Source organism: Ochotona princeps, chromosome 7 (genome assembly GCF_030435755.1).
Source record: "Ochotona princeps isolate mOchPri1 chromosome 7, mOchPri1.hap1, whole genome shotgun sequence".
In the NCBI taxonomy this organism is placed as follows: domain Eukaryota; kingdom Metazoa; phylum Chordata; class Mammalia; order Lagomorpha; family Ochotonidae; genus Ochotona; species Ochotona princeps.
The window spans coordinates 47661468-47682296 of NC_080838.1; the positions used below are offsets into that span (position 1 = coordinate 47661468).

General features: G+C 39.9%; 1 protein-coding gene across 5 annotated transcripts in view; it reads left to right on the forward strand.

Moving 5' to 3' along the window:
• DNAJB14 (DnaJ heat shock protein family (Hsp40) member B14) overlaps window positions 1–20829 on the forward strand; it is a 47012-nt gene that overhangs the window by 15939 nt on the left and 10244 nt on the right. For 4 of the 5 annotated variants that reach the window (XM_058667000.1, XM_058667001.1, XM_058667003.1 and 1 more), the window contains exons 2-3: window positions 2443–2614; window positions 9247–9392. In XM_058667000.1, the coding sequence (XP_058522983.1) occupies window positions 2443–2614; window positions 9247–9392 (318 nt within the window). The remainder of the gene's footprint in view (window positions 1–2442; window positions 2615–9246; window positions 9393–20829) is intronic. The other variant, XM_058667004.1, reaches the window with a different exon arrangement.

The window sequence follows — 20829 nt, forward strand, 5'->3', positions numbered from 1 at the left end:
TTTTCATTTTTCATTTCCTGATGGCTAACGACATTAAGCAGCATTTTCATATGGTCACTGGTCATTTGTCTAGAGAACCATCTGTTCAGATCCTTCACCATTTTTTGAATTGAGTTTATTTATTACTGAAATAATTATGTATCTTAGATATGTTTATTTTAAAATTTATTTATTTTTAAAGCAGACTGGCAGACTCAGATTTTCCATCTGCTGGTTCATTCCTCAAATGCCCTCAAGCCAGGGCTGAGCATATTGAAACCAGGCGCTAGGAATTCAAAATAAATCTCCCTCACAGCAGCCGAGACCCAACTTTTTAAATCATCTCCTGCTCCCTTCCAGGGTGCATGTCAGCCAGAAAGGGAAATAGGGTGCAGACCCAGGGCTCAAAGCTGGTCATTCTGATGAACCATATAGGTGTCTAAATGATGTCTTAGCTGCTGTACCAAACACCTGCTCCTAGATGTTATTTCTTTTATCAGCTGTACAATTTGCAAGTATTTTCTCTCTTTCTTTATCTTTTCACTCTATTGAGGATAGACTTTGAAATGCAAAAATTATAAATTTTGATGAAATATCTCTAATTTTTAAGTCACTTTTGTTGTAGTTAGGGTTGTGTTAGGGCAGGTATTTCGATGCCACTCAGGATGCCTGCATCCCATGTCAGAGTGCCGGTGTCTGAGCCCTGGCTCTGCTTCCAGTTCCAGCATCTCGCTGATGTTCACCCTCAAAGTAACAAATGATGGCTCAGGTCCTGGAGTTCCCACCACCCATGTGGTATACCCAGATAAAGTCTCAGGTGTTTGACTTCAGCGTGATCCACATTCTTTTGTTACAGTCACTTGAGGAGTGATCTCTCCCTATTGCCCCCTCTGCCTTCAGATGAACAACTAAGTAATTTTTAAAGAAAGAGTGTTTTGCTTACACCAAGATCAGGGAGATTTACTTTTGTATTTCCTCCTGAGTTTTGTAGTGTTAACACTTACATATAAGTGTGTATTTCACTTTTAGTTAATTGTGTGTGATACAGTGAAGGGGTTCAGATTCATTCTTTTGCACTTGGATATCTGGTTGTTGACTAGTACAGAATTTACCATGTGGTAATAATTTTTTTGCGATTTGAAGAGGATGATTTTATGATCTTCTATAATGTGATCATTTGTCATTCTTGATGGTCTAATAAAAAGTGAATACTTACTAGTTGGGTATAATGTTTTATTTCTTATATAAAATTGAAAAATTAGATGTTTATGTTGTGAGTAGTTTTTTTTTTTCAAAGATCTATTTATTGGAAGGCAAAGAGGGGAAAGGAAAGAGAGAGTGAGAGAATGAGTATAAGAGAGACGCTCTTCTGTCTACTGGCTCACCTCCAAATCTCCCCAACAGCAGGGGTTGAGACAGGTAGAAGCTGGGAGCCTGGAACTCCATCCATTTCTCCTACATAGGTAGCAGAAATCCAAGCACTTGGACAATGATTTTCTGCCTTTCAGGAGCATTGGCAGGAAGCTGTATCAGAAGCATGGATTGTCTGGGACTCCAGGCATCTGTGGTTATGTACATGAGTATCCCAAGTGATGACTTGACCCACTGAGCCTGCCCTGTCATCTATACTCTCAGGTTTTGTTCTGTTTTTGTGTTTGTGTTTTGTTTTGTTTTTGTAATCTAGCTTATATGTATTAGGAGCTGCTATCATGGTGATAGTTTCGTTGGTTTATTCTTTTCTAGTTCTGTTAAAATTTTTTTGTTTAGTTTTACCTTTGTTTGGAAAAGTTTCCTACATTCATAAAAGCAAAGAAAATGATAGAATCAGCCCTTATTTTTTAACCTGTCTGTAAACTATGAGTAAACAAAATCCCAATGTTTATTGCATGCTTATTGCAGTATCTGCAATTTTTTTTTTTTTTACTCTTAGGCCTAGCAGGAAACATTTTTCTTTTGCCTGACACTTATATACTATGAATAGTATTTTCCTGTAAAATCTTTCCAGAGTAAATTCTCAAGAGTTTTTGTTTGAAAATATTTTTGTTATGTGTAATTTCTGGAAAATTGGTACAGAACCCAAGCTGACTTTTTTTCTGAGTATTTTGAAGATAATATTGCAATGTGACTCTGCTGTTGAGAAATAAACCAAGAGTGTTTATTTTTGTTTCTTTGTGATCTCATTCTCTGAAGACTTTTTCTGTGGAATTCTGTATTTTTACTGTCATTTTAAAAAAGTATATCATAAGTAATTGAGTGATAGTAATTTCAGTTTGTTAGCATTCTACTTGTAAATAGTGGTTGGAATTCTACAAATAGTTAAATACACACAGAAATTTTTACTATTAAAAAGATCCTATGGCAAATCTTTTTGGAGAACACAAAGTAATCTTTTTGCATTATGACTTCTTTTTCAAGATCCTGTGTGTATGTAAATAAGCAGAGTACACTTTTATCTTCCCACAGCACTGTTGGAAATAATTATGAAAAATGGGAGCACAGCTGGAAATAGCCCTCATTGCCGAAAGCCATCAGGTGGTGGTGATCAGAGCAAGCCTAACTGCACGAAGGACGGCACGCCTGGCAGTGGTGAGAGCGCCAAAGGCTACACCAAAGACCAAGTAGATGGAGTCCTCAGGTAGGAGCAGTACCTTGCTATTTCAAGTATAATTGACATGAATATTATGAATATTGATTAAAAAAGCAAGTTTGAAGCATTATTTAGTAGGAAAATAAACATGTAGAGATTGAACTCTAGCGTGTATCTTATGCTTTATATTATGTGCAAAATCATTCTGTGGAAGAACGCATCTTTTAAATTCTCAGTCACAAACCTTCTTTCCAAAGGAAAAATTATTTCATTCTTCTGATGCAGTTCATTTTAAGTAATGGTGTTGAAAATTATGTTGTTTTATAAATATGAAAATCAGAGAAGTTTATCAGAAATTTCAGTGTAAAATGAACAGCATTTTTACTGTTAAGCATATCTTAATAAGAATAATTTTTTGTGTTTTATTTTCAAGGTTATTTTTGTATATGTAAACAACAGAATTTCCTTTAATGTTTTTCTTAGTCTGGTTTTTCTCTTTCTGAGTTAGTATTCATTCCTAATAGACTTGTACTTAAGACAGAAGAATTAGGTGGCATTGAAAAATGATGAACTGGGTTGTAGGGGTCTGGCTTCCTTGATTTATAGATAATGAAAGTTTATCTGGAAATCAAATGATACTTTATGAAGCCATGAAACACTACAGAAAAAAAAAAACAAAACCTGTTTTGTGTCCTGATAAGGAAGATGTATCAATGTTGCCCTCTTTCAATGAAACTAAAATTTAAAGATTAAAAACTCTGAACTGTGGTTTCAGGCAATTCTTATGGAGAGTAAATTTACAGCGTAGCCAACAAAGTTAAGAAGAGTGGGTGAGTGTTACAGTGCAGCTGTGAAGGGTTTGGACACATTTGTCCTCTGTGGGAGGGCTGCTTCTAGTCCCTGCTGCCCCTGGCTTCCACACAGCTTCAAGCTGTTGTACCTGAGATGGCTTGGGTTCCTGCCACCCAGCCAGGCAATCGGGAGGTAATTCTTGATTCCCAACTTTGGCCTGTCCCAGTTGCGTTTGGTGAGTGAATCAGTAAATAAGTAATCTCTCTCTGCCTTGTAAATACATAGATTTTTGTTTTAAAAAGAATAAGGAAAGTTTAAGTATTTTTCCTTCACTATTTTATTTATCATTTAATCTTTTTGTACTTTTTTCCAGTCACTTTTACTTAGAATCATTGGTAATTGAAGTATGTTTTGAGATGTTTTACTTCTTAAAGAAAGTGATCTGTCGCCACATTGAACTTTTAAATCAGATATCAGTATATTTATATTTTTCCCCATGTACTCAAACACTAAAGCTTGATTGTGATACTTTACCTGAGTTTGCTGACAATAAGAAAAAGATTCCCTGATCATGGTGAAGACATATTTGAAAAGGTATTTGAATTACATGAATGGTAGTAAAGCATTTTGAGAGTGTGAGTAATGTTGTCATCCACTTTTATAATTGTAATACCATGTCAGATATGGCTGAATCCATGAGATAAGTAAGACTTGCAATTGAATTTGTTTCACAAAAAGAAGTAATCAGTGTGCTAAAACACATTCCTGTTTGGGAAATGCATTCTCAATGAATGAAGTAAAGCTACTCGTATTTTTTTTTTTTCTTTTTCTTCAGAAAGTTGTTGGAATCATCTATGTATTTGAAAGTTTCATGAGAAAACTACAGTTAAAAGTTTTTAAGGATTAGGAATCTCCTATGTCTAATGTTATTTCTTTAAAAAAAAACCAAACTTCTTCATTTCCTCTATTCTTACCCTGAGTCCAATGTATTGTGGTAGAAATAAGGAATAGCAATTATACTTCTTTGTTTTAGTATTGGGGAGAGAGAGAGTGTGTGTGTGTCTGTGTGCATTTCAGAGCCTGGATGACCTGCCTTTGGACAGGGGGATATCTTGAGAATGGAGCAATGAAAGGTGATGATGAGCATAGATAGTATTTTATATGGTAAGTTGGACACTTAGAAACCTAAAATATTGAAGGAATTTCTGTCTTTGGGTTTGTATTTTTTTCTGTGAAATTGGAAATGGAGTTGATTCTCAGAATTTCGAAGAATAGGGATGAAGTTGAAAGCTCAAGGAGAGTAATGAAAATACGTGAGATTTAGAGAGATGGAAACAAAGGGAGTGAAAAATGACTGATTCAGCATTGAGAGCCAAGCCACAGTTGAGCAACTGTTACCTTAGATCCTTGGAGTGGAGATTAGGTCTGTGGTCAATAATTTTATTATACACTTTTTACTACATAAATGTGATTTGTTTTCCTTTGGGGACTAAATATGTTCAGAACATTCTTTAGGAGAATCCTTTGTTATTCAAAATATATAGGTCAATACTTTCTCTAAGAGTTACGCAGCGGAACCGTGCAACACTTATTTATTATGTTGCCTTTCATAACCCTTGGTGTAGCGAGGGAATAGATCATCAGCAAACACCTATATACTGTATGTTTTTGTATTTTTGTTTTATCTGTACACAGGGGATTTTGCTGAAGAAAGCCGTATTGTTGGTTAGCACAATTATGCAAACAGGTTGCTCAATTACAATTTGGCTCAATGGGGAGAAGCCATGCAATAATGTTGTATCCATTGCATAAGTAAGAGCTAGCTTACAGTGAGAATAACTCAGAAGTATGTAACTTTGCAAATTAATATTTTGTGTAACTAAGTACACTTGTCTTTGAGGTAAAATATGTGAATAAATAGGTTGTCAGGGATCTAATTGAAGAAGTTTTAAGAAACTATTGAAAAAAGCACCAACTTATGTTTAAAAATGTACACAATTGGCATGAAATCCCTAACATAGCTATCATATTTATCAATTAGAAATACTTCTGTGAAAATGTTAAGTTATTTGAATTACAGGAATTTTAATGTAAGAGCTGATTTATGCTACAATTCCATAAATGAAAAAAATTTTTTGTTGTAAGCAATCATGTCTTGAAAGTAAATATTCCTTCAAATATCAATTAAATTTGATGTCTTTAAAAATTCAGCTACAGCGCATGAAAAGAGAATTGAAAGAGGACTGTTCCCTTCAGCTCACTGTGTTTTCATGCAAATGAGTAGATGTCAGAGCAGACAGACTTTCCATTGCTCAGCTCTAGCCATCTTGTTGGCCTTGCTGCACACTCGCAACTTACAAGATGGGTAATGTGTTACCCATCTTTTAAAATTCTTTCAGTGAGACTGGAGGTTTGATTCTTTCAGAAAGGAACAGGTTGTAAGCATTTTGACGAATGCACTTAGCTGATGAAAAGGAACCTCAGGAGCAGCATATGTAAATTTAAAAAGATACATCTGTGGTAAACCTCATTCAGATTTGAAAATGTTCATGAATGAATAGTTCTGGAACATTACATGAAACCCATAGTCTTCAGCCTAGCTAGTGATCTGATGGCAGTTTATAGTTCTCTGTTGGCTTTTCAAGAATTTCTCCTTTAATATAGTGAAGGAAAGACAGTGAAACTGGATACAATTAAGAATTTAACTGTCTGCCCTCTTCCCTGTGTGACTTTAAAATATATATATATTTATTTTTACTTGCAAGTCGGAGTTACAGAGATAGAGGGAGAAACAGAGAAAGACACAGATTTTCCATCTGCTGGGAGCCCGGAACCTCTTCTGGGTCTCCTATGTGGGTCTAGGGTCCCAAGGACTTGGGCCATCCTCCTCTGCTTTCCCAGGCCATAAACAGAGTGCTAGATAGGAGGTGGAGCAGACGGGACACGAACCAGCACCCGTATGGTATGATAGCACCATGGAGCAGGATTAATCTGCTGAGCCACCATGCCCACCTCTGTAACATTTCTTAATATTCTTTTAATGTTTATTTGGAAAGACGAATGAGAAGCAGAGGGAGAGCGAGAAATAGAGACAAGAGAATCTTCCATGCACCAATTCATCCCCCAGATACCCACAGCAGCCGGGGCTGTGCTGGGCTAGGCCAAAGCCAACAACCATAAACTCCACCTGAGTCTGTTGGTGCAAAGGGCCCAAGTGCTTGGACTACCATTATATGCCTCCCAGAATGCATTAACAGGAAGTTGACAGAAGTGGAATTCCCAGGACTTCAATCAGCACTCAAAATTTGGATGTGGGAACTCCCTAGAATGCAGGAATCCAAAACTGTGGCTTAAACCACTGTGCCAAAATGACCACTCCAACACTTCTTAATTTATAACTCATATTTAGAGCTTTGCACATTTTACCGTACATTTCCTCATTCTCTAGCATCGCTCTCTTGGGTCACCTTTTTCTTTTGCTCAACCTTTTGTACTTAGAAATATTGACAAAACAGTGTTAGAAAGTTAATTTGGGGTGTAATCCAGCATCAGATTCATTCACACCTAACAGTAGTAACTTGAAGATGATTGTTTATTTTGTCACAGCCTTTTTTGCCTCCTGTTTTCAGGTATGGCTATTAAATTCTTAGCTCCATTCCTTGCCTCCCATTCTGTTTCATTTCTATTTAGTTCTCTTCTATTTCAAATTGAGTTTCAGTGCCAAATGCATTTCAATATAACATTCATCACCTTTGACCTTTTAAAGTTCTTGCCATTTCCACCCTCAAGTTGAAAACATTATCTACCCATTTCTTCCTTTATCCATTGATCCTTTTTTCCTTTTGTGTATCCCAGAAAACCCCATCTGAATGTTCTACATGGATGGCAGGGGCGCAGTCTTTTAAGTCATCATTTTGTGCCTCTCCAAGTTTCATTAGCAGGAAGTTGGATGAGCAGCAGAGAAGCTGGAACTCAATCTGGCACCTCCATATGTACTGCTAGTGTCTCAATTGGTGGCGTAACCCACTGAGCCACAGTAACTGCCCCTGATTAGGGAGTTTGTGGTTGTTTTTAAGATTATTTACATACTTGAAAGGCAAAGTTACAGAGGAAGGGAGAGAAGGAGGGAAGTGAGAACATATGTGTGAGAAAGAATCAGAGAATCTTCCATCTGCTGTTAGTTCACTCTCCAAATGGTCATAGTGTCTGCTGGCGCTGAGCCAAGTCAAAGCCAGGAACCAGGAGTTTGATAGATCTTCCATGTGGATGGCAGGGGCACAAATACTTAAGCTGTATTCTACTGCTTTTCCAAGCACAATAGCAGGGAGCTGGATTGCAAGTGAAGCAGCCAGGACTCAAACATATTCTGTTACGGGATGCTGTTGTCACGAGCCACAGCTTAACTTGCTGTGCCGTAATACCAACTGCTCTGATAGGGAATTTTAAAAAATTGTTTTACATGTATTCATTTTATTTGAGAGGCAGAACAGAGAACTGTCTCTTACTTGATGGTTCACTTCCCAAATGCCCAGAAGCTGGGGACCCAACCACTGGAACTGTCACCTGTGCCCCAGGGTGCACATTACCAAGAAAGCTAGAATAAGGAGCAGAGTCAAGATGTAAGCCCAAACGCTCCAGTATGGCCAGCAGGTGTCTTAACTGCTGTGCCAGGTGTCTTCCCCTGAACTGGAAGGTTTTGAATGCTTTTTTTTTTTTAATCACTGAAACATCTGAAACAGCATCTCAGACAAAGTAGGTGCTCAGTACATTGTTTTTAAAGAAATAAATTCTCGTTGTTACCTAGCATTTGACTGTGTAATTTTAGACAATTTATTTAGCTACTTGAAACTTCAGTTCCTTGGCTGGTTAAGTAGGAATCAGATCTACCTAATGAGCAGTAAATGAGAGACCTTGTGTCAAATGATCAGCCTAATAATTCTGTGTTTCTGTATGTAAAATAAGTAAACTTGATGTAGTTCAGAATGCTTAATATTTATTTTCATTTTATTTGAAAGGCAGCAATACTGCCTTAAGTCATTTTACCTGTTACATATCTCTATCATCAAGTCACCTGTGGCCAGAAAAGTTCTGAAATCAGAAGTACCCTAGAATATGTTAATGTACCCATGGCTTTTGTGAAGCCAAATTACCAGGTGATGCAAGAATGCTGACATTGAAAAGTACTTAATGTTCTCTGTTCCATTCTTTTCCATTTCCATCACTCATTTCCAAAGAATATGCTTTCCCATTCCTAGTATACTTTAAGGCTTCAATCCATATTAACTTTACAATGTAAACTATGTCAGTAGCATTCTAACAGTATATTCATAGAAATGAAAATTCGGTATCAGACGTTTTTTCAGAGCCATGTCATTTTATCATGAGACTTTTATGTTTTCAGAGAGTTACACTTATGAATTGTCTGTAGCATAAATGGGCTGAATTACCTTGACATTTAAATTACAGGCTATGACAGATGTTTTGTATATACTAATCTTATTTGCTTAGATCTACAGAATTCCAAACTTCTTGGGTTGTTTTGCTTATCAGTCTCAGCTATGGAAAACTTTTGAGAAGCTTCAGAAATTTTTAATCCCACCTAAGAGTAATATTAAATTATTGTTATTCTTTTCTTTGAGTTATCTTCTGTGCATCACCCACAATTTTTACGGGTCCGGGCCCTCCGCTTCTTAGACTGGGAAGAGATTGGAGGGATGATCCATGACCCAAAAATAAAATGGACCACACTAACCCTTAAAGGGATAAGCTGTCACTACATTTTGAAAATGCAGTCCCAGATAGGTTTTTTTAAATACTATTATAATTAAAAACTGGAACATGATGTTATTCCTTGAAATTTATATTCTAACACATTCTCTTGTTCACAGCATAAACAAATGTAAAAATTACTATGAAGTACTTGGCGTTACAAAAGATGCTGGTGATGAAGATTTGAAAAAAGCCTATAGAAAACTTGCCTTGAAGTTTCATCCAGATAAAAACCATGCACCTGGAGCAACAGATGCTTTTAAAAGTAAAGTAAAATCGTTTAAAGCAGTTTTTTTCTAAACTTCTAGAATTCACTTTGTTTTAAAATACTAAATTTTGTTTTTAAAAATATGTATTGTTTTATTGGGTATTCAGGGTTACCAAGAAGGGGAGTTTCCATCCACTGATTCACTCCCCAGATAGCTATAGTGGCTGGAGCTGGGCCTCATCGAAAGCTTTTTCCAGATCTCCCATGTGAGCTGTAGGGGTTCAAACACTTGGACCATCCTCCACTGCTTTCCCAGGCCACTAATAGGGAGCTAGATTGGGAGTGGAGCAGCCAGAACATGTACTGTGACTAATATGGGATGCCGGTGTTGTAGGTGGCAGCTTTACCTGCTATACTAAATGCCAACTCCTAAACTGTGTTTTTGGACTGGTGAATTTAGATGTCAGCATAAGTAAGAGTCATTGCCCTCAAAAATTACAAGTCCTATCTATTGTAAGTTAAAATCATTTTATTTAAATATTTTTACTGTTGTAAAAATGTTTAAAAAAATTTTGAATGTGGGTTAAAATGTGTTTCTGATTTGCTTAGATGATTTTGGTGTTCTGCATTATTGTAAAGAGTGTTAAGCTTGTTCTTTCTTCCACTTTATTGATATCATGTCACCATTATAGCTTGTAACAATACTAGGCACATATACCTGTATTTCTGCATCAGTCTCAAGATATGAGCTATGCAAGTGTCTCTCTAGGATGCCAACTAAACTCTCAAAAGTGGTTGTACATTGGTGTGATATGTTGTGCTATGCACAACTAGAAACTTAGTACTTATGTACGCACTGGGAGGTGATTAACCCCAAGAGATGAGACTCATATTATTCAGTATACAAGAGGTTATTTGTAAATCAGAATGCAAATTCAGTAGTTCCAAAGAGGGTCAAAATTTAGGGAGTTGGTCAATTAATACATTTTTTACTGAACGGAAATGCATAGAAAACCCAACTTGTAATCCATAGATGTTTGTTGAGTATAGGTGGTTAATTTGAAAGTATAAGCTAAAGTCATCATATAGAAATGAAGAATTTCATTCCTTTAGTACTCAGAATGTTTTTATTGCCTTCTGAATTATCTTATTTTTAACCCATTATGTTTTTGGAATATTAAACTATTTGTCTTCAACAAAAACCATATATATGTATATGTGTGTGTGTATATATACATATATATTTATAAAAGCTAAAGTACAGATCCATTTTTATATAATTACTGAAACTTTTTTTTAAAGATTTATTTATTTTTATTGGAAAGGCAGATATACAGAGAGGAGGAAAGACAGAGAGGAAGATATTCTGTCCGATGATTCATTCCCCAAGTGGCTGCAGTGGCTGGGGCTGAGCCGATCCAAAGCCAGGTGTCCAGAGCCTCTTCCTGGTCTCCCGGTGCAGAATCCCAAGGCTTTGGGCTGTCCTTGACTACTTTCCCAGGCCGCAAGCAGGGAGCTAGATAGGAAACAGGGCTGCTGAATTAGTACCGCTGCCCATATGGGATGCCGGGGGCGTGCAAGGCGAGGACCTTAACCAGTATGCTACCATGCCGGGCCCCTGAAACTTTTTTTTTTTAACAGAAAATAGAAGCCATTTACTTTTTCATTTTCTCAGGGAATAGAAAAACAAAAGATAATTGGTTTAAGGGATTACATTAGAAAGAGATGTTTTCATTTTGTGTTTTGTAAAGGTTTAAAAATAAATGATTGTTCTTAAGGAAAATGGATATTTTGTCTTTCTAGTTAGGGCTGGCTGTAAGTTTCCACAAGTAGAGAATATTTCATTTACCTGTTCAGTAACTTACACAACCTATGTAAACACATTTTTTAAAAATATCCTGATGAAACGGATCCCCTTCCTTCTGACATTGGTATCTACATTATCTTTAAAGATGCACAGGTATTTCAGAGACTATTTGAATAATACCAGTGCCTGTTTAAATACACATGAATATAGTAACGGTAAGGCATGAAGTGACTACATATTTGTTTGCTTGTTTAATAATAACGTAGCAGGTGCTATTGCTTTTGTTAGGTGTTGTAGTTCAATCTTAGCAACTAGAATTTATCTCAGAGAACATGAGCGTTAAACCTACTCTTTGGTCTACTTTTTATAGAGATGTACAGTGGGAAAAGATGAGATGTCCTGTTTCTCAAAGAATTTGTGATTCATAAAGGGAATACAGGACTCATACAGGACATTTGCAGCATGTTATGCCGATCATTTGATGGGTGTCTTATAGTTTTTCCATTATTTGTTTGCTTGTTTAATCCCTTTAAAAATCTCACAAAGTAGTCAAGGGACCAGTATCCTTCTAATTTTACAATACGAAAATTGAAACTGTCAGAGATTAACTGGTTTACCCAGGATTTCCCAGAAGACTGGCTATAATTTAAATCCCAAAACAGAGCACAAAAATGTCAGAGAGATGAAATAGCATTACAATCAGGGTAACTGGGAATGCCTTCAGACAGTTGGTGGGAATTAAGAATTTTCTCAAGAGATGAATACAGTATCAAAAACAGGATGACAAAAACCTGAAAGTGGAAGTGAGGCAAGTTTTTAAAAAAATCAGTGAGGAGGGCCCGGCAGCATGGCCTAGCGGCTAAAGTCCTCGCCTTGAAAGCCCCGGGATCCCATATGGACGCGGGTTCTTGTCCCGGCAGCTCCACTTCCCATCCAGCTCCCTGCTTGTGGCCTGGGAAAGCAGTCGAGGACGGCCCAATGCATTGGGACCCTGCACCCGCGTCGGAGACCCGGAAGAGGTTCCTGGTTCCCAGCTTCGGATCGGCGCGCGCCGGCCGTTGCGGCTCACTTGGGGAGTGAATCATCGGGCGGAGGCTCTTCCTCTCTGTCTCTCCTCCTCTCTGTATATCTGACTTTGTAATAAACTGAATAAATCTTAAAAAAAAAAAATCAGTGAGGACTTCCACTTTCAGAAAGCTCAGATTGATACATTCTTCTCTGTTCTTCCTACCAAATAAATTTGAAAACCCTGAACATTATATATAACAAATAAACTTGGGAAGACTGAAAGATGGAGAGAAGATAGAAGTGAGTGGCTTAGTTTTGGTATTTTTGTTTTTTTGACTCATACATGCCAGATTGGGTGCTAGAGAAAAAGGCAACTGCAAAACCCCAGTAGGCAGAGCCAGAAAAACCCCCCAAGAAAAGCCTGTTGTCTCTTGCCACGTGAGTGGGAAAGGAACAGCCTAGAAGATTGCGAAAGTAATAGCTGCTTTACTTATGCCCAGTAACTAGAAAAATTCTGTATTACCCCTACCCATACCAGTATAGGTATGAGGGTTCAGATCGCCACCTTCTTCCTGCTGAAATGAGTTGTTCCAACCTCTCTTCTGTGGTTCTGACAGAGAAGAATGATTAGGGCGCTTGGACTCTTCACTCTGCAAGGTTCCCTCCTGTCTTACTCCTCCTCCCACTCTTCCCTCATGTTAGTGGACATCAGGTGGGAGCCCTGGTGCTCCAACCAGCAGAGCCAGTAACGTGGACAGGGAGAGGGTCTGAGGATGAAGCACCGACAGGAGACCAGTGATGGTAGAAGTCTCTGTGAAGTCTCCCCTTATTGCTCCTTCACCTCTCTTTATATACTCTCCCGCCCATATCCTCATTTAGCAGGATATTGGATACAGATGAGCCCAATTAGTCTAGGTGTTTTTAGCCACAAGCCCAGTTCCTGTTCCCACTCAGCCCAACTAGCACTAATCAACTCCTTAGCCCACAATACCTGGGCTTCTGTTTTCTCCTCCTGGTGGTAAAAATGTAGCCATTCTCTGACCCTGGGAACTGATGTCAAAACAAAGGGGACCTAGAAGAGGGTTGGGACTTAGACCACCATTCAGAGGTAACACATCACTATCTTCCTGGTGTCAATGAAGCTACATTGGGGAACAGTTAGGAAACATCATTTGCCCTCACACTGGAAACCTGAGGAGGAGCTGGGAATCTAGCTTCACCCAGCGGTAATGGGAACCCTCCCTCTCAGTGTCATCAAAGGCAGGAGGAGCTCGGAAACACTGCTCCCACCTAGGAGTGGCAAGGTGCTGCACTCTAGTCAGCTGGAGGAAGACATGTTGAATGCATGATCAAGTCCTCAAGATGACAGAAAAGTTAGAAATGCCTATAAGGTATCTTATTTTAAAGATACAGTTTTTAAAAATTTTTTAAAGATTTATTTAGTATAAAGAAAGAGTTACAGAGAAAGAGGGTAAGACACAATTTGATCTTCTTCCGTGTGCTGATTCACTCCCCAAACTGCTGCAATATCCAAATGTCAAGATCCGGGAAATTCATCCAAGTCTCACATGTGAGTAGCAGAAACTCAAGCACTTGGACCATCTCTGCTGCTTTCCTGAACACGTTAACCAGGAGCTGGAACAAAAGTGGAGCAGCCAGGACTTGAAATGGTGCTGATGAATTGCCAACATCATAGGTGGCAATTTGACCTCCTTTACCACAATGCCAGTCTCTATTTGTTTATTTTAAAGACAGACTGACAGAGAGATAATGAATGAGAAGGATTGAGATCTTCCATGTACTGGTGTCTTGCTCATAACTACAATGCCCAGGGTTGGAGTGGCCCTAAGTTGGATGCCAGGAGCACCATCTGGAGCTCCCATTTGGGTAATAGGAACCTAAGTTCTAAGGCCATCATCCCCTGGTTTTCAGATGCATTAGCAGGAAGCTGGGTCACAAGCACATACAGCTAGGACTCAGTGAATGGATACTTGCATAACGGTTACAGGAGTCCCAAGCAGTGACTTAATCCTCTGCACCCTAGTTGTTCTCTGGAAAGATTTTAAAGTGACATCATGTAAATGTTTAAAGGACCAATTACAAATATTTTTGAAACAAACCAAAAAGTACCAGTGAAGAAATGTAAGTTATAAAGAAGATAATGGAAGTGTTGCAGCCCAAAAATCAAAAAAACTGAAATAAAAATCTGTCAGTGAATGGAATACACGGAATATAACACAGAGGAGAGACTTGGTGAGGTAGAAAATGGATAGACTAAAGCAAACAAGCAAACACTGCAGCCTCGGAGACGTGGGATTTGAACAAAAGGTCTGATATTTAACTCATTGGATTTTTGGAAGGAGGGGAGAGACAGGAGAGAGCTTGAAAAGTACTAAAAAAAACTAAAGATAGAAAGCCCTCGGGCCTCCCCCCTGCCCCCAATTTTGGGAAAAGATATTTAGCTCACAGATTTGAGAAGCTGAATGAACCCCAGATAAATCTACAGAAACCATACCATCACATGCATCACAGTCAAACTTCAAGAAACAAAATAGGAAAACTAAATTGGGAAAGAGCAAAAGAAGAATGGCATTTGTGCCTATATTGGAAAAGCTGTTCTGATGATAAAATCGTTCACTTCAGAGCCTAAAAGCAAGAAGAAAGTGGCATATTTTTCAAGTACAGAAAGAAAATGATCTGTCAGGGGCCACAGTTGTGCTGTGGATTTAACCACTAACAATGCCAGTGTCCCATATCCTAGTGCCAGAGCCAAATGCTCTGCTTGCTTTGCAACTCCATGGTGTACCTGGGAAGGCAGCAAAAGATGACCCAGGTGCTTGTTCCTCCTACTGTTCATGTGGGAAACCTAATGGGACTTCTGGCTTCAGCCTGGACCAAACCTGATTATCATGTCCATTTGAGAATTGAATCAGCAGGTAAAAGATAACTCTTTTACTAGTTCTGTCTCTTCTTTTTTTTGTTGTTGTCCTCGCTTTCAAATATATAAAAAATTTTTAAGCAACAACAAAGGTAATATCAACAATCCTAAAATTAACAAAAATATCCTTCTGGAAGGAAGACATTTTGAGTTGAAGGAAATATAGGAGAAAGTAGACATGTGCTCATGGTGTATCTGAAGGAAGTTCTCTAAACAAATGGAATGGTCAAAGACTCTTGAAATACCAAGAGGAGAGAAATAGCATGGTGTTATGGTCAGGTTGTAAATTACCAATGCACTGGTTTTAAGGGATGAAATCTTTGGAAAGGAACTTCCACACTTAAAGATACAGTTAGAAAGCATCATTCATGAACTAGAAAGCAAGCCTACAGAAGACATTGGATCTCTGATGCCAGCATCCAGAGCTGTAAATTCCTGCTCATAAGATACCCACCTTATATTTTAGCAATCTAGTTGGACTAAGATCTATAGTAAACAAGAATATAGACAAAAACAATATACTTTACCTCTCCAGTTGAATTTCTAAGTTACATTTGAAGCAGAAATTGTGGCATTGTCTGATAGAATTCTAAACATGTATAGAAAATTGAAAGGACAGGGAAGATTATGGGGAGTATTAGGAAATATGAATTCTGTACTTAATTTAACTAGTAAAATGAGGATACCACTAGTCTTGGATAATACTTGGAGTGATCTCTAAAAAGCTGTTCAAAGTATATATCTAGCACAATAGATGAATGAAAATGGAATTATAAAAATATTTGGATAAGTCACAGGAAATTAGGAAAAAAAATCAGAAAAATGAAAAAACAAGCAGAAAACAAAAAATAAATGACACACATACTCCTTAACTTACTAGTAATTACATTAAACATAAATGCTTAGAATATACCAGTCAGAAAGCAAACGACAAAGTGATTTCATTATATTATCTTTTATTATGCATTTCATTATATTGTCTTCAACAAACATAACTGCATTTACAACAATATGGGCAGGCTGAACGTAAAGAGGTTAACCAAAGATATATTGGGCAAACATTGGCCAAGAGAAAGCTGAAGTTACTCTATTATTGTTAAAGTAGACATTAGAAGTTCGACTTTAAGGCCTGAGTGCAGAGGACTAACAGCAGCCTATTGACTGCTGGGAACTCCCAAGCCAGGTTGGACTCAATGCTTGGGGCCCTGGCCATAGCCAACACTGCCACACGTTGTGCAAGTCCTGACTTTTGGGCTCAAGAGACCTCCCCCTTCCTGATGAGTATGCTGGGAAGGGATCTCTTGGGAACAAAGACAGGCCTTGGCCCAATCACCATTACCATTGAGGTGGCAAGCTCTGGGGTCTTGGGGATGTGGAATTGCTACCTAGATACCGTGAATGAAGCCACTGTGTGTGTTGGTGAGGAATCAATCCTATGGAACTCTCAAAAACAGGATATCGTCACTTGAAGCTAAACAAGGGTACTGAGAACTGGTGGTTTGGAGAGGAGAAACCAGAAGAATCTGTAGGGTCAAACTGATATGCCAGCATACATGTGAGTCCTGTGTAGGACTTGTTACTACCAAACAGTGCCGACCACCACACGCTAGTCCATGCGAAAGCTAAGACTGTGGGTCTGTCTAGCAGGGCTAGATCCTAGTACTTGACAGAATGCCAGATCAGGGGACAGGTCACATTAAGCAGGGTCATGTCACTAACCAACACACAAGAGAACCATGTCCTGGAATAGATTATCTGGGGGATGTGTGGGCCCAACCCTGTGGAAATACAAGTCCCACTGGTTAGCTCAAGAGTTGAGATGGTGATGGGCTGAGCTAGGTGTGACCATGGAACCTGCCATCACTCACAGGTAAAGAGACCAACAACAGTCTGGGCAGGTCCAGGCAGCAGCACCCGCATGTGCATTCTAAAACAGGGTGTGGGGCAGGCTGGGCTGCAACGTTCACCAGATGATACAAGGCCAAGATGAGAGGGCAGACTATGCTGGGCACTGGCCTAACACCCACTGGCATATATGAGATCTGGGTCTGGGAGTGAGTCAAGTGGAGGAACTTGGGAAACTCCCCCCCCACAAGGGGTCACAAGTCTCACTGACGATCACATGGTCCAGGCCTGGGGGTCAGGCTAGCTGGGCAAAGTAGCTCCAACTGTTGGCTAATGTGTGGGCTGGTTATAAAAGGGGGTGGACCAGGCAGGGCTGAGGAAACCTTAGCTCACCACCAAGAGCAGAAATCAGGCTGAAGCATAGGTCATGCTAAGCTAGGCAATTACACCTACTGGTTTACATGAGCCAGGAATGGGAATAGACTGAACAGGACGAGGTTCCATCACCTGCCAGCAAGAATATGGACAAAGGCCAAGACAGGTGAGGGGCTATGCCAAAGCTAGGTCAAAGCAACCACTGACACATGCACGATCTATGGCTGGGAATAAGCCTGGTTGGGGAGCTAAGGGGACGAAATGCCTGGGTTGGGGTTCCAACAGGTGAGTGCGAGGGCCATAGTGGGACCTGCATTCTGGTCTGGATATGACTGCAGTGTCCGTTGACACAAGAATAGACTAGGGCTGGGTACACTAAGCTGGGCTAGACTCTGGCAACAACTGGTGCCCTGGAAGACCAAGATAGGTGTAGGATGGGCTAGGCTAGGTCTCTACACTACTGAGCCATGTGTGAGCTGTGTCTGGGTGTGGACCAGCCCTGGCTGGGCTGAAACATCTACCAGTAAGAACTGGAATGGGTTGAAGACCAGTCAGAAAAGGCCACTCTTCCTTCCAGGACAGGAGGTGGACTAAGTAGGGCTGGCCCATGGTCCCACCAATGTGTATGAGATCTGACACTGGGAGAGGTTCTGTTGGAGGAGCTTGAGAAACTCCTCTTTCAGGACACAGTCCCTGCAGGTGAGCGCAGGAACCAAAAAAGGGAGCAGCTCAGACCAGGACTGGGAATGGTACCCAACAGCATAAATTTGGCACAGGTCGAGGATGGACCACGCTGAACCAGTTCACATCACCCACTGGTGAACCTAAGCACCAGAATAGAGTATGGGTCAAGCCAGGCTCGGTTGCGACACAAACCAGTACACATTACAGCTGGGATTGGGTTCCTGCTGGGCTGGGCTAGGCTGTAACCCCCGTGAGTGGGAGCTGCAATTGGGGTAAACTGGGCTAGGCCAGGCCAAGCTACAATACCCACTGGCAAATGCTGAGAAGAGGTGGGCCATGCCAGACTGGGCCATAGCACCCAGCCAGCACATATGAAAACCAGGCAGGGAGAGGTCAAGCTGGTAGGGGGAATGTAGAGGGCTTGCCTGCTGGACCACCACTCCCACTGGAAAGCATGATTTGGGATGCAGGCAGACCAGACTGGGCAAAGCTACAACACCTGTGGGCCTCATGTGAGCTAAATCAGGGAAAAGCCAGGCTGGGCTAACTGTTCCTATTGGTGCAAGCATAAATCAGAGTGGGTGAGGGTTGGTTGTGCTTTGCCACAGCATCAGCTAGCAGATACTGGCACTGGGGACTAATTCTGTCAAGTTAAACTGCAGAACCACCTGGAGAGTGAGAGAGGGCCCAGTAGGGAAATAGAGGGCACTTTCCTCTTGGGTAACCACTCCCACTGGAGAGCATGAAAACCAAGACTGGGGAAGACATGGCTGGACAGAACAGCACCTGCCAGCATGTGTGTGGGCTGGATAGTGTGGCTGGTTGGGTTGAACTAGGCTTCAATGCCCATTAACATGTGTGAGAGCTGAATGGTATGTGGGACAGACTAGACCAATCTGCTATACATACCGGCAAGCATGGGATCCAGGGCAGAGGGCAGGCCTGGTGGGGGTCATTGGGAGTCGTCCAACTAGGCTGCAGCTCCTACTGGTTTACATGGTGGGCAGGATTGGGGTGGGCTCCAATACCCATTGGTTCATGTAGAACACAGGGCTGGAAACAGAACTGACCCAGCAACTGCAACCACCAGCATGTGCATAAGCTGATTGGGGCAATGGACTGTGTCAAGCCCTGTACTGGCATGCACACAAGAATCAGGTCTGAGATCATCTTGGACAAAGTTTCTTTGGGAATCCCTCCAATTGAACTGCTGATCTCAGAATCCCAACCATGAAGAGAAGTACAGTTTGTGGTCTGATCATGGAGTGCATGTGTCAAAGCTGAGCCTCCTCAGAGGTTCAGCAGGAACAGTGGACAGCATATTCAGGTGCACATGGAGGATAAGGCAGCCCTTTGGAACCTGCAGAGGACACCTGGTACCACAACAGAGAGCGGAGGACAGAACAAATTGGTCAACTACCCCAGACATATGTTGGCAGTGAATACCTGGGCAAATGGAGACTCTAAAGTGGACTATGTCAGCCAGTGGATTCTGGAGAGATTTCATTGTGCTTGGAATGGCGAGATTGGCAGCAGTTCAGAACTGTTGAGCTCTGAAAACCACTTGAGCAGTGTCTTCAGAGCATGCCCCACGTTGGGGACCTTGGAATGGTTGGGAGGCTGGGTGGGACTTCTCCATTTATCTTCCCCGCTTACCTGAGATACACACACACACACACAAATGTGGAAACAATGGTCTTACCCATTTTCCTGTCGCTCTTGACCCTTTGTGCCCTAATCAACTCTGTAAAGATTATCAAAATAAAATAATTTTTAAAAAGTAGACTTTAGAGTAAAATAGTTTCAGAGAACTATGTTATGTATATAGGAGTCAATCTGCCAAGCAGATTTACTGATATAAATGTATATGTGCCAAAAATATAGCTAGAAACACAAGTAAGAACTGATAAAACTGAAGGGTAAAATATAATCACTTCAAGAGTTCTCTCTATCAACAATTGATAGAACAATCAAATAGAAAATCAACAGGAATTTAGAAGAACTGAACATCTCCATCACCCAGCGAAATGTAATCAACATTTATAAACTACTACAGCCATAAGACAACAGATTGTTTTCAAAGTTTTTAGAAATAGAACAATATAGAGCACATACTCTACCATAAAATAAGCCTCCCACTTTGCTGAAATCTTGTGAATGTATTTTCTGACAACAGTACAACAAAGTAGAAATCAGTGGCAAAGTTAATGGGAAAATGCTTGATTACTTGGAAAGTAAGTGACACATTCCTAAATAATCCATGGGTCAAAGAAGAGGTCTCAAAAAATTTTTTTTAGATTCATACAGAAGTAGAAACACACAACATACCAAGATTTGAGGAGTCTAGATAAAGTGTTTTTGAAAAGACATCTGTACTGAATGACATGAGAAAAGAGAAACAGTTTCAGGTCAAATTTCTGTTCTCCTGCCTCACTAACTTAGATAAGGATGAGCAGAGTAACCAAACCAAAGTAGGAGTATGAGAGTAGAAATCAATTAAGTAAAAAATAAAATAACAGTAATAAAATCAGTGAAACACAGAGGATTGCTTCAATAGATAAAGCTGACAGAATGACAAGAAGAAATTCACACACACACACTTCCCATGCTCAGATGCGTTTCCTATCCTAAGCACTTAAGGAAGAATTAAAGTAAATTTTATGTAGTCTACCAGAAAATAGAGGAGAAAAATAATATTCCATTTCATTTTATGAAATAAGTTCCAGCAAGTTAATAAAATCAGTTTAAGATATTGCGAAAAAGAAAAGTAAGAAAGAAAAGAAACTGCACAAGAAACAAAAACCATGAAAAGGACAGATCACTATGATTTCCTGGGA